The sequence below is a fragment of the Mustela nivalis genome (assembly GCF_964662115.1).
Source record: "Mustela nivalis genome assembly, chromosome: 13".
Classification (NCBI taxonomy): Eukaryota; Metazoa; Chordata; class Mammalia; order Carnivora; family Mustelidae; genus Mustela; species Mustela nivalis.
In genome coordinates, this window is record NC_139032.1 from 60,329,271 (window position 1) to 60,342,726 (window position 13,456).

The 13,456-nt window shown below is 41.9% G+C and overlaps 1 protein-coding gene and 1 long non-coding RNA gene across 4 annotated transcripts in view; one reads left to right on the forward strand and one right to left on the reverse strand.

Moving 5' to 3' along the window:
- DCAF10 (DDB1 and CUL4 associated factor 10) overlaps positions 1-5,710 on the forward strand; it is a 47,585-nt gene extending 41,875 nt beyond the window's left edge. The window contains exons 7-9 of one of the 3 annotated variants that reach the window (XR_014301732.1): positions 509-1,145; positions 2,775-3,235; positions 4,992-5,710. Coding sequence is in view for 1 of the 3 variants with exons in the window: in XM_082694876.1 (XP_082551002.1) it covers positions 509-877 (369 nt within the window). In the remaining 2 variants the exon portion in view is untranslated. Of the gene's footprint in view, positions 1-508 lie in introns of all 3 variants that reach the window. The other 2 variants (XR_014301731.1, XM_082694876.1) reach the window with 2 other exon arrangements.
- Positions 5,711-10,194: 4,484 nt separating this feature from the next.
- LOC309846132 lies at positions 10,195-13,028 on the reverse strand. Its single transcript, XR_014301739.1, has 2 exons — positions 12,622-13,028; positions 10,195-10,456 (listed from the first exon to the last, which is right to left on the reverse strand). It is a non-coding gene; the product is annotated as an uncharacterized lncRNA (long non-coding RNA).
- Positions 13,029-13,456: the final 428 nt, after the last annotated feature.

Here is a 13,456-nt window from a genome sequence, read left to right on the forward strand (position 1 = left end):
AAAACTAATCAGTTAATTAGTAAAACTACCAGCAGAACCTGGGGAAAGACTAAACTGATGACTGGGGAAAGGGCCTTATATCACCTCATGACCCGTCACTCTGGAAAGCAGGAGTCTTTTGAGGATCTCACTGGCTCTAGAAGTCACAACTGAAAAGAGACAAGGACCAAGTGTGTAGGAGGAGAGCTATTTTAGGTTAGATGTCTAAACTTTGGAATATTTTAAGTACCAGAATTGTTGTTATTTTCACAAAAGGGAATTATTACCACAGAAGTCACAGCAGCCTGAGGAAATAAAAGGCATTAGTCATAGTATGTCAAAGCACACAGAATAACCTTGGCCTCTGAAGATAAGGTGTGGGGCCTACACATTTTAATAGATGGGAGATGGGTAGCAGTCATCTGATTTCTTGCAACAATTCTGTGGTTTTGACAGTCGGTTGAGCTTTTTACAAAAAGAAATATTTGGGGCTCTGTAATTTTGGTTTCTCTCTCTTCTCTCCCCTTAGTGGACTTGTGTCTATGAATTCCAAGAAGGAGCTCCTGTGCGACCTGTCTCACCCCGCTGTTCTCTACGACTAACTCATTACATTGAAGAAGCCAATGTAGGCAGGGGTTATATCAAAGAACTTTGCTTCAGTCCTGATGGGCGAATGGTCTCTTCCCCACATGGCTACGGGATTCGCTTGTTGGGATTTGACAAACAGTGCAGTGAACTTATAGACTGTTTGCCCAAAGAAGCCAGTCCCCTGCGGGTGATCCGTTCTCTGTACTCTCATAATGACGTAGTACTGACCACGAAGTTCTCTCCAACACATTGTCAGATTGCCTCAGGGTGCCTTAGCGGACGGGTTTCTTTGTATCAGCCAAAGTTTTAGGCACAACTTATATCAAATAAGGAACTCTTCTGGTGTTTGACTCACAAATTACTTCAATTTAGGTGAAGTATTTCCTTTTTAGAAGATCTTAAAAGTTTGGGTCAAGATGCCGGTTATTATGGGTCCACGAACACACCTGTGACCTGAGGACTTGGCTGTCCGGTATTGTAGGGGCCTCGCCAAGTTAGACTCTACGCAGCAGCAGCTTTTGCCGCATTCCTCTGCTCCTGTGCCACCTAAACTTCAGTTCTTCTGGTTATTTTGCATGGTAGCTCTTGTCAAATTTCTTCATTTCTTTCCTTATTTTTTTTAGTTCGGTGTGAATTTCGTGGGTGTCTGGCAGGAGTTATGGTGAGGTTAGGAGAAACCCGTGACGCTATATTGAATAAACCCAGAAGTCCCATGTCAGCATACTGGTCATTAAAAAAGAAATTCCATCTTATCAGTATACTTGGCCTTTTAAAGTTGCTGTTATGTTTCTCTATAATGAGCACAGATAATGGCATTATTCTCGTAACTGTTAGTCTTACAACAAAAATGTCTTTTGAGTTTCCTGTTAAAATTATACATATTTTTTCACCGTGAAAGGAATTTTGTTGTAAAACTCTAGAAAAAATAACTGCCACCTCTCTTTGTAATTTACTTGTATGAATTTAAAAATCTCTAGCATGTGTCCTTACTTGGTATTTTGTTCCTCTGAACAGCATTTAGAAAGGAAAACAGGAGAAGGAGTGGGCTTTGGTCATTTCTGTTGTATACAGGAGGATTCATTGAGTTAGTACACTATCTGGTCAGAGAGAGGAGAACCACGTGGCTTAGAATTTGTTTTCTCTGCCAGACTATTTGACTCACACAGGGTGACTTGTTATGGTATTAGGGTGGAGGGGAGATTGAGAGGAAAGAGGTGGTATTTTCTTCATCTTTACTCCTTGAGCCAGGGGGCACAAGCTTGACCCTTAGCATTAGGGAGGGGTGAGCTGCAGTCCTCTGCAAGCCGTGACCTAACTACAGTAGTCAGTGACTTGGATATCAGGACAAAGAGCTGACGTGAAGACCTCTTACATTCTGTTATGGAACACAGCAAGCGGGGTCAGTCACAGGGCTGACTGGCCTGCTGAAGTAAGCAGCTTTCTTCTAGTCTGCACTTGGACGGATATTATATTTAGAAAGGATCCACCAGAGGCTCGAGTAATTTAAGCCACATGTTAGCTCGTTCCCTCTCAGATCATATTCTCTTAGGCCAGTGGTTTTCAGATAATAGGGTGCGTTACAGTTATTTAGGAGCTTGTGGAAAACAGAAACCTGGCCCTCACTGTAGGAGGTTCTGATTCAGTCAGGGAGATGACAGGAATCTGTTTTTTGGTTTTTTGGTTTTTTGTTTTTAGGAATCTGTTTTTAATAGGAACCTCTAGTAACCTTATTCCTAGATCAGAGTTTGAAAAACACTACCTTAAACATCAGTAAGTACTTCCGTACCTTTCAGGTGGTTAACTCCCAGAAGGTGTTTTAATTATTTAAAAAAATAGTAAGTAAATCCATTTTAGAGGTAGAAAATGTAATCAGTCTCATCATCAAATGAATGAGAAAAGTTAAGTGACTTGCCTAAAGTCGTCTTACAAAATTAGTGGCAGAGCCAGAACTTTAATTCAAGTCTCCTAATTCCTTGCTCAGGGCAATTTCTACTGTATTGTGCTGGCTGTTAAAACAATGATTTATGAACACTTTATCTTGTCTTTAAGTTGTATTATTGTGACTACCCTTAAACTGGCTGATAGATTTAAAAACGCACGGGAGTAGATGCTGAGAATTCCGGCCCTAAGAAAAGAATCGCAAATCTTATAGAATTATTAAGCAACCCAAACACATGAATAAAAATGACAATTTTTTTTTTTTGCAGGACCTACCAGACAGCCATTCACACACGTGTGCAGAGGTTACATACATCTCCCTTGGAACAATCTTGGCTCTAGGACAAATTTTAACAATTACATCATTTTAGCATGGATGTTAAAAAGAATTTGAAATTTTTTAGCCATCAAGAAAATTACTACAAAGTATAATGTAAACATTGGTTTGCCATAAATTTTTTTAAACGTCCACATATGTAAAGGAAGATAAAGTTTTGGAGGCAAAAGTACCCAATCTTAACATTCAAAACAAGCTACTGAGTACAGTACTTCTATTGATGAAACAAAGATTCCGTATATTGCAACCCCTCCGGAGAGAGTTGCATGTCGGATGCTAGACCCACGTGTTGCCCAACTCAGTTTCAGTCCATGATTCTTCAACCATTATAGTGTCTATGGTGTCAGTCTACACACTTTACTAATTACCCTCTCTCACAAATTACCTTGCAAGGTAGGTGACATGAGCACCGAATTACTTTGGAAGAAATGGAGGGTCTGAAAGGTCGAGTCAGAGCTGGCACTGGGCGGCGGGGGCGGAGAGCAACACTGGGATTTAAACCCAGCTGCTTCAGTCCAGAGCCTGGGTGCTTACTACTCTACCACTTTGCCCTTTTGTTTATAAAGATGGGAAAATGGCCTGTGAATTTGTTTAGCATCCTCTGTAAATTCTTTATTACAGAGCTGACTTACCTTCTGCACCATGCAAGATTCATAAGAATGAAAATTTCCATTAGAATTAGTACCATAAACTGCAGGGCATACATACAGTCCACTCCTAACTGAAAGACTTCGAGCAGGATACATAGCTGTAAAGAAAAATGTGGAATAAACTGCCTTGTATAAAAATAGAGCCACATAGATGAGAATTAAAAATTAGCAAACTCGACAAAACCACCTTTGTCCTCTTTTTGAGGTCGGCTGTGATCAAAACATCATGAGGGGGATATTAATCCAGGAATCACAGGGCATCAGGAATGCTAGACTCTTGGAGGAAACTGCATCTTAAAATTTCAAGGTCTCATTTCACTTAAGAGCATAAAAGCTAGTCTGGGGTTTTTTTACTCTAAATTTTATTTAGTCATTTTTATTCATGATAACTGGTGAATATATTATAAATGGTAATGTGGTATAGTTGTTGGTAAATGTAGTATAAATTATACTTGTTTTAAAAACCTTTCTACAGGGGCGCCTGACTGGCTCAGTAGAGCATGCAATTCTTGATCTTGGGGTCATGAGTTTGAGCCCCATCTTGAGGGGCAAACTGTATCTTTAAAAAAATCTCGAAAATAAGCTTTCTACAGAAATGCTATGTTAACTAAGTTTAGGAACATCAAATATTTAGTAGTTCCTTTAGTTGTGAAAATGAAGTCGCTAAAGCAGACAAGACCTCTCTCGATCTTTCGAAAATATATCTGATTTTTTTCCTCAGAAGCCCAAAGTACATGTATATTTTGTTATTTCTCCTTGTTACATCCAAGATAAGGCTTTACCAAAAATTTTAGGCAAACAAGCAAGGATAAGGTTCCCAACTCCTATCCAGAACCAAGATCACATTATGTCATAGTTAAAGTTTGGTTTTCCAGGAAGTGCAATACAGGAAGAACACTCTGAGAATCTGTTAGAAGCCTAGTGTTTCCCATATCAGTCTGAATATGGTATTGGCATCCACAAGCATCTGTTAAATCTTCTGTTTAGCAGGAAAAATAGCCTGATAACACTGATGACAATCATCCCCATTTAAAGTGACCAGCAGCCACGGACAGCTGTGAAAATTCACTCAGAAATAGCCAGTGCTGGCACGTCATGAAAGAAAGCATATATATGAAATTTTGGATAACTAATGTATATATCATAAGTGCCAAAATTTAAAACTTGTAAATTATTTTTGATGCAAGTCTTTCAGCTATGTTAGTATACCTCCCTGCCTTCTTAAACAGCATGCTCAGTATAATTCACTTTTTCATAACGAAAAGTAAAAGTTATATTCATGTGTTATTATAAATACCCAATGAGTTCTGATGTATATAAAATACTTCATAAAATGTAAAGGGCTATAGCAAATATGAGTTAATATCAATTATTAAAAAGGGATTCCCTTGGCCCTGAGGTATATATAATCATTCACTTCAGGTTGCTTAGATTTGGGGATTTTTTTATTTAAAAATTTTTTCTGTGTGCTAAGTGGTTTGTTCTGTCTCCTACCACAGTCTCCACATGCCTGCCTCTAATAGGCTGGCATTTGCGCTGTGTTCATCTGTTCCGAGCTGGGACAGGAGATCACCAGGCCTGCTTAGCGTCTAAAGAGCTGCACGAGCCCTGCGTGCACAGTCTCTGGGACCACTAGCTCTCTGACAGGTTCACCATAACCTGGGGAAAGCCTAGGCTAGTGATTGTTTCAGCTGCCGCCAAGGAAAATACTATGGACAAAGGATGCTGCTAGATGAAGGAATGAACGGCAATGCACCAAAGAACAGCCAAGTAACAACAAAGGCTCTGTATTTGCACAAGGATCCTTCATATTTGTTTTTTTAAAAAGAAGAATGGGGGGGGAGGGGAAACAAAATAAATCCAGATAGACTTGAGTATTTTTGATGCCATTAAACTTGGTCAAGAGCCATTAAAATACATGTTGAAATTACCACACATTGTTACAAAGGCAATATTCATCTCATTACAGAATAAGATCATACCAAATTTATACCCCAAGAATTACTCCTGTTCAAATGACAACAGAAATAATCAAAAGGGAAATCTCAAATTTACCTGTATGCTGCTTTAGTTTTAAATGAATAATGGAAATACCAGTTTTATCAAAAGCTCCAAGGAACACATCTCACATATGCACAACTTGTATATGTATGTGTATATAAATGTTACTATAAATGAAATGTCATCCAGAGACAATAAAATAATTTTAAATTTTAAATCTTGTTCATAGTATTTAAAATAGAATTTTTTCAGCTTTCCTAAGTTTCTTCCTTATTTCAGTTTCATGTTTTCTACATTAAAGGTTGGCCATTAGATTTTCACTGCATCTTCCATTTTTAAAACATGTTTTCTGGGAAAGTATAGATTCATATTTTTAGGAAAGTTGGCAGTGTTCCAGATAATATCCTAGACACCAGGAAGTTTCTCACTAGGTTCTGCGGTACTGTTAAGTTCTTCCATTAGACTGTAAGCTCCTTGCGGGCAGGGACTGACTTTTCTTGCATCCCCAGTGCCCAGTACAGGAGCCGACAGAGTAGTTCAATAAATTTCTTGTTGCAGGAATCAAATGAACCTTAGCCATATGTGGCCTTGAATTTCCATGAAGCCAGAATGTGATGTGCAAATAGAGAAATCTTCATCAGAGTAAGATTTTCTTCTGTCCACAGGTCAGAAAAACTAAGCATTTCTCATGGATTTGGAAAACTGCAAAACTCAATTTTTCATTCACCGAACATTGAATCCCTACTATATGCCTTGTCCAGTCTAACGAGGGACTCAAGGGACAAGGATAACTAAGATTGTAGCGCTGGCTTCACTGTGTGTCCAGTACAGGAAAACTAAGCATTTCTCATGGATTTGGAAAACTGCAAAACTCAATTTTTCATTCACCGAACATTGAATCCCTACTATATGCCTTGTCCAGTCTAACGAGGGACTCAAGGGACAAGGATAACTAAGATTGTAGCGCTGGCTTCACTGTGTGTCCAGTACAGGCATACAAGGCCCTACAGTGAGAAAAGCCTCATGCTTGGTGTAAGGTTCTGTTAATCCATCTTAAAATTCTTAATTTTTTGAGCAAGGAGCCCACATTTCTATTTTGCACCAGGCTTCCAAATTAGATAGCTGGTCCTGCTTTGATATGGTGGGAATAAGAATTATAGTATCTTTTGTCTCCAGTCCAGTAAAGGTACATTCATTGAAAACTAGCCATAAAGTGAATGTTTTAGTAAAATAAAGTCTAAAATCTAAAACTAAAACTCCGTCCCTCCACAGATTTTTTCCACAGATCTCCATCACAATTAGGAAAGCTTTATAAACTGTACTAGGCTTTTACTGTTTCAGTTGAATTCTTTTGAGGTTTTCATGTGGATGAATGTAGAGTTGTAGGTCATTTTAGCTACATACATACATACCTACATGCAACTTTAAGGTTTCAGTAAAACTTCTATTAATATATGCACTGAATGTCTTGTTGTAAGTCTACCTCATAATATGCTTAAAAAAAATAAATGCTGCTTTAAAACAGTTGACACATTTTTTTCTGTAGTTAACCTGTTTGAAAGGTTGATGGCAAGTTTGCACTTAGCAGTAGTTTGAAATTTTTTATTTATTTGACAGACAGAGATCACAAGTAGGCAGAGAGCCAGGCAGAGAGAGGGGGAAGCAGACTCCCCGCCGAGCAGAGAGCCCGATGCGGGGCTCGATCCCAGGACCCCGAGATCACGACCCAAGCGGAAGGCAGAGGCTTTAACCCACTGAGCCACCCAGGCGCCCCAGTAGTTTGAAATTTTTATTTAAATTGCCTAGGTGTTTATTTTTAGACCAGAATCAAACATAATGCTGTAACAGAGGCAGTGGCTTGGTGATTCTTGTTTAGGTTATTCTAAACTTTTATTTTTTTTTTAAGATTTTATTTATTTATTTGACAGAGAGAGATCACAAGTAGGCAGAGAGGCAGGCAGAGAGAGAGAGGAGGAAGCAGGCTGCCTGCTGAGCAGAGAGCCCGATGCGGGGCTTGATCCCAGGACCCTGAGATCATGACCTGAGCCGAAGGCAGCGTCTTAACCCACTGAGCCACCCAGGCGCCCCTATTCTAAACTTTTAAATCCTAGAACCCCTATCCGAAAAAACTGAAGAGCATGTGCTCCAGATTTTCATGTCCTCTACTTATTTATATATATATACGCACATACATAGATATGTATGATGTACATATTTCTACATAAAATATTGTACTGCTCTACTACTGTAAATTATAAAACACATACATAGAGGAAGTAAATTTTAAAAGGTTAGAGGCTGTAACAAAGTTCTACATTACCTCCTTCACTTCCAGGGATCACCTTATGTTCCCACGGGTATATGCACATTTCGTTTTGTGAAGGCCACCGTTCTAAAACACAGAATGGGCTTTTTTTTTTAAGATTTTATTTTTATTTATTTGACAGACAAAGATCACAAGTAGGCAGAGAGGCAGGCAGAAAGAGAGGAGGAAGCAGGCTCCCTGGCTGAGCAGAGAGCCTGATGCGGGGCTCGATCCCAGGACCCCGGGATCATGACCTGAGCCGAAGGCAGAGGCCCTAACCCACTGAGCCACCCAGGCGCCCCCAGAATTGGCATTTTACACTGAAAACACAATTACTAAGATCTGATTCATTCACGTCTGTTCACTAATGTTCTGGACATCTACAAGAGTAATGTTTATATTAGAGAATTTCATAAATTCTTTATTCAGTGAAAATTATATTCATATCAATAAGCATAGTGGATAAATTTTTGTCAAGCTGCACACAGATTTGTTTTCATACAGGTACACTTGGAACATGCTATTTTTCACAGTATTCCCCTGAATGACATTTTCTTGTTCTATTATTTAATAGTGTGATGGTTCATTTTACTGTTTTAATTCACTTAGAAAAATGACAATCATATTTGGGACACTTACTTTTTAAAATAAGTCACTGATGAGAAAAACAGAGTGACTCCCTTTCAATTCAGATCATTTTGTGAATTATTTAGATAAAGTGATTTAGCTAACCATAGCATTAATTACCACTGTTTCAGTTACTCCTCTGACAGACTTATTTTGGGCTACTTAAAAAGTAGGTTTTTTAAGGAAACAATTATTTGGCATGGTTTAATGCTAATAAATTAATGATTTATATTAGTTTCCTATGATGTAACAAATTACCTACGACAAATTCAGTGGTTAAAAGACAGATTTGGGGCGCCTGGGTGGCTCAGTCAGTTAAGCCTCTGCCTTCGGCTTAAGTCATGATCTCAGGGTCCTAGGATCGAGCCCTGCATCAGGCTCCCTGCTGAGCAGGGAGCCTGCTTCCCACCCCCTCTCTCTGCCTACTTGCGATCTTTGTCGAATAAATAAAATCTTTTTTAAAAACCCGCAAATTTCAAACAAAACAACACAAATTTGGGCTATCTGGCTTAGTTCGTACAGCATGGGACTCTCCATCTCTGAGTCCTAAGTCTCAAACCCCATGTTGGGCAGAGAGTTTACTTAAAATATAACACACACACACACACACACACACACACACACAAATTCGTATCCACTGAGTTTCCCTCCAGGCCTTTCCCTTCTGGCACAATGCATGAAAAGTGGTGCTTTGATTCCAGCCCATGCCAGAGGCCTTGTTAAAACACAGATTGCTGGTTCTATACTGAGTTTCTGATTTCAAAGGTCTGGGGTGGGAGGCCCCCATTTTGCACTTCTAACCAGTTCCTAGTTGATGCTGGATGTCTGGACACCATGACTTGAGACCTACGAATATAGAAAATGTAGTTAGGGGGCACCTGGGTGGCTCAGTCGGTTGAGCGGCCGACTCTTGGTTTCTGCTCAGGTCAGTATCTCATGGTGGTGGGATCGAGCCTGGCTTGGGCTCCCACACGAAACGAGGAGCTCACTTGGGATTCTCTCTCTGCCCCTGCCCCTTCCCTGCCCCCACCTGTGCGTGCACACACACACTTCAAGAAAAAAAAAAAAAGAAAAGAAAACGCAGTTAGGGTTTAATTTTTCATAGATGACAGATCCTAGGATCTCTGTGTAGATAAAGGAAGCCCATTTAGAGAACTTTTTTTTTTAAGAGAACATCTTAATTTTGGAGGCTATGATAGACGGACAACGGTCTGTCTGTCGGTACGCCGTTCTCAGTACACCGTCGGGGGCGCTGCATCAGCGAGAGCTAAGACTCCCCCAGTGTAACGCGATGCGTAAGTCAGCGGGCAGGAGGTTAAGACCATCAGACCTTCTCGGGGACAGACCTGGTGCTGTGTGGCTTCTCTTCTAACTCCGAAAGAGGAGCACTGCCACAGAACACACGTGCTGCTGTGAGCTGTCGAGAGCTGCAACTGTTGCTCACAACAAATCCGGAAAACGAACACCTGCAACTTACCAGGGCGCACACACCTCAGAACAGCTTTTACAACCTTTTCTGGGGACACAGTGGTCTCCACTGAAAGCATCTGAACCATGGGTACGCTGGACTGCTGCGCTGCCATGAATTCACAAAAGCCCTTCACTATAATAAAAGATCACTTTTCAGGTAAAATGAAGACTTTTCATTGTGATAGGATTATTTTTTTTTAAATAAACTATCTGATTTGAAAACGCTGTATTTACTCTGAAGTAGTCGTTACCTAGTCTTCTATGTGTGCGCACACGCATGCAAGCACTTAATAAGTGTGTGTAATGAAAAGAAGGACTTCCTGCCATTTATTGAAATGTGTAGTTCACCGGCAGGAACATCAGGACCGCTGCCCTTGTCCCTGCAAGGGGCAGGGAGCCAGGCCCCTTGCCTCTGGGGCAGTCTTAAGCAGGAAGCTGGTAAGCCTGTGGCAGTCTGCGTGCGGAGGAGGGCGCGGCAGTACTTGCTCATCGGCAGGAAAGGCTGCCGTCTGGCATCCTCTTCCAGCGTGGATTGCGGTAGCATCGGTGATTGTGTTTAGTCTAAGAAGAACACACTAAAAGAATTAAACTGGGGGTACCTGGGTGGCTCAGTCAGTTAAGCTTTTGGTTTGGATCATGATCCTGGGGTCCTCGGATCGAGCCCCACATCAGGCTCCATGCTCAGTGGGGAGTCTGCTTGTTCCTCTCCCTCTGCCGGCAGCTCCCCCTGCTTTTGCTGTCAAATACAAAAAATCTTAAAAAAAAATTAAAAATAAAAGAATTAAACTGAATCAATACAATGCAGACAACAGATAATGTGATAAAGTCCCTAATGATTTTTCTCAGCATTTTATTATGAAAATGTTCAACATACAGCAAAGTTGAAAGGATTTTACAGTGAACACCTATTGCCCAGGATTCTACCATTATCGTTTTCCTGTGTTATCACATATCCAATACTCTATCCATCCATCAATCCACCTTAATTTGTGATATATTTTGAATAAGTTGCAGATAGCTATAGCCATCCTCCTAAAAATCCTCAGCAATACAAATCATTAAAGTTCAGTATTTTTTTTTAAAAGATTTATTTATTTATTTGACAGGCAGAGATCACAAGTAGGCTGAGAGGCAGGCAGAGAGAGAGGAGGAAGCAGGCTCCCCGCTGAGCAGAGAGCCCGATGCGGGAATCGATCCCAGGACGCGGGGATCGATCCCAGGACCCTGGGATTATCACCTGAGCCGAAGGCAGAGGCCTTAACCCACTGAGCCACCCGGGCACCCCTAAAGTTCAGTATCTTTTTGTTTTAAAATTTCCACATGATGAAGTATAGCAGTATTAATGGTACCTTTGCTGAGTTAAGACAAATGTCTGCACCTGTGTTACCCAAACCCCTATCGAGATGTAAATTACACCATCACCCAGAAGTTCCTTCATAGCTCTCCCAGAGGCAACCGTTTTTTTTTTTTTCCCCCAGCATAGATTTGCCTCTTCTGGAAATTCACATAAATGGAATCCCACAGTATGTATTCACCATGAAGATTTTTTTTTTTTTAAAGATTTTATTTATTTATTTGACAGAGAGAAATCACAAGTAGTCGGAGAGGCAGGCAGAGAGAGAGAGAGGAGGAAGCAGGCTCCCTGCCGAGCAGAGAGCCCCATGCGGGACTCGATCCCAGGACCCTGAGATCATGACCTGAGCTGAAGGCAGCGGCTTAACCCATTGAGCCACCCAGGCGCCCCACCATGAAGATTTTTAAAAGACACTCCTAAGAAATTCAAAGCGTCTCTGAAACAGCGAGAGCAAGTGATAAAGACAGCATCTGAGATCAGATTACGATTCCCTCACTGATAGATACCCCTTAGGAGAACCTCTGGTCTAAGGAGTCAAGGGTCAGAGTCAGTCCTCCAGTGACTTCACAGTGTCCTGAAGGCTCCAGAAGGAACAGCACAGAGCTCGCGCAAGGCCTGAAACAGCCATCACATGCCACAGAAGCGGGCCTCATCCAGCCTGGGAGCCAGCAGGGAATCGAGGGAGGTTTACATTTTCACTTTGGCATTTGTCTCAGGCAGCCAGTGCTCTGTATTTTCTACGAACCTAGAGTCTTCTAATTTAAAACTACTGTCCTTAAATGGGCGGCCTGCCAGTACTGAGCAGCGGGATGTATGGCAAATTCGCTGAACAAAATAAACCAGGAAAAAAACTATAAAAGGCATGAACTGAAATAAATTATTAGCCATTCTGTTTTTCTCTGGCCGGAATTCAGACAAACTCAGATGCACGCAGTACTGCCCTGAAACACACTGACATGTGTTTGTGTTCCTGGCCCACAGGCAGCAGCTTTGAAGTGCTCCCAACACAGCCAGCAAACCTCTGACCTTGGGCTTCCCCTGGGCTTTCTCAAGGTCCAGGGAACCGAGGCCCCCGCCAGCTCTTTACCCTTCACCCTCATCACTGACACACAAATTACAAACGGAACGTACTTGGTTCCCTTACATTTTCCTACTCTCTGCCCTTCTCAAAAACTCCATGGCTATTTTTTTAGCAGGAAGTGAGGAACCCAAGGAAACCTGGAAATTTCCTGTTCAATTCCTCTCTTCCCAGAAGAGGATGAGAGGATTAAGAAAGTTCCAAAGCGGCTCTTTGCCCACAGGAAGGGAGGAAGCTGTCAGGAGCCAAATTTGAGCTGGGATTCGAAAGTGGCAGGAAACACTGAATACTCACAGTTGGGTGCAAACAGGGAAGCGCTCTGAAGAACAGGAATTTGGAGGCCCGAGAACGTCCAAAGGTGGGGGGACCTGACTTAGTCCCTTAAAGTGTGAGCCGGCTTCCCTGAGGTGACACTCACGACCTCCACAGAGGTGACTAAGTGAATGCAGGGCAGTGCTGTGCTTGGGCAGGGGTGGGAGACGGGGAGAGGTGGAGGGCAGAGGGCGGAGACCGAGCAGGCGCCGAGTGGGGGCTACAGAGTACTCTTACAGCCATTCCCACAATGGATCCAAGGGAGAGAATTTGGAAAATTCTATTTTATCCTCAATTTCGATTTCAAAATCAGCTCTGCTCACTGGAAAAAAGTTCCCCCTTGGCAACTTCTGAAACTAAATGAGGTTGGGCACCTGCCTCCGAGATGCTCCCCCCCACCACCCGGGGAGAAACCCCGCCCACACTCTCCCAACCCCCCCCCCCCCCCCGCCCCCATCCCTTGGCGCTCCAGCCGTGGGCTACAAGGACGCCGCAACAGAGGACACGTACAACACGACACTTTCATCTATTCTAAAGTTCAGGATATTCACGTTTATGACTAATTCCAACCCCAAACTGTTGTTTTACAAGCCTGAAACCAATCGCTCCCTTACCTGCTGGTCCTCATCAGACAGCCTCAACAGTCCCTTGAGTCCAGGGGCACCTTAAAATTTAATGTGTAAACAGCAGGCTTACATAATGTCAGCCTTGAACAAAAAGGAGCAGTTATTAAGTTAAAAGTAGGGAAAAAAAACCCTCAAAAAGCACAACATCCAGATCATTTAGCTTGGGGGTAAACATGACCTGAAGGTACACT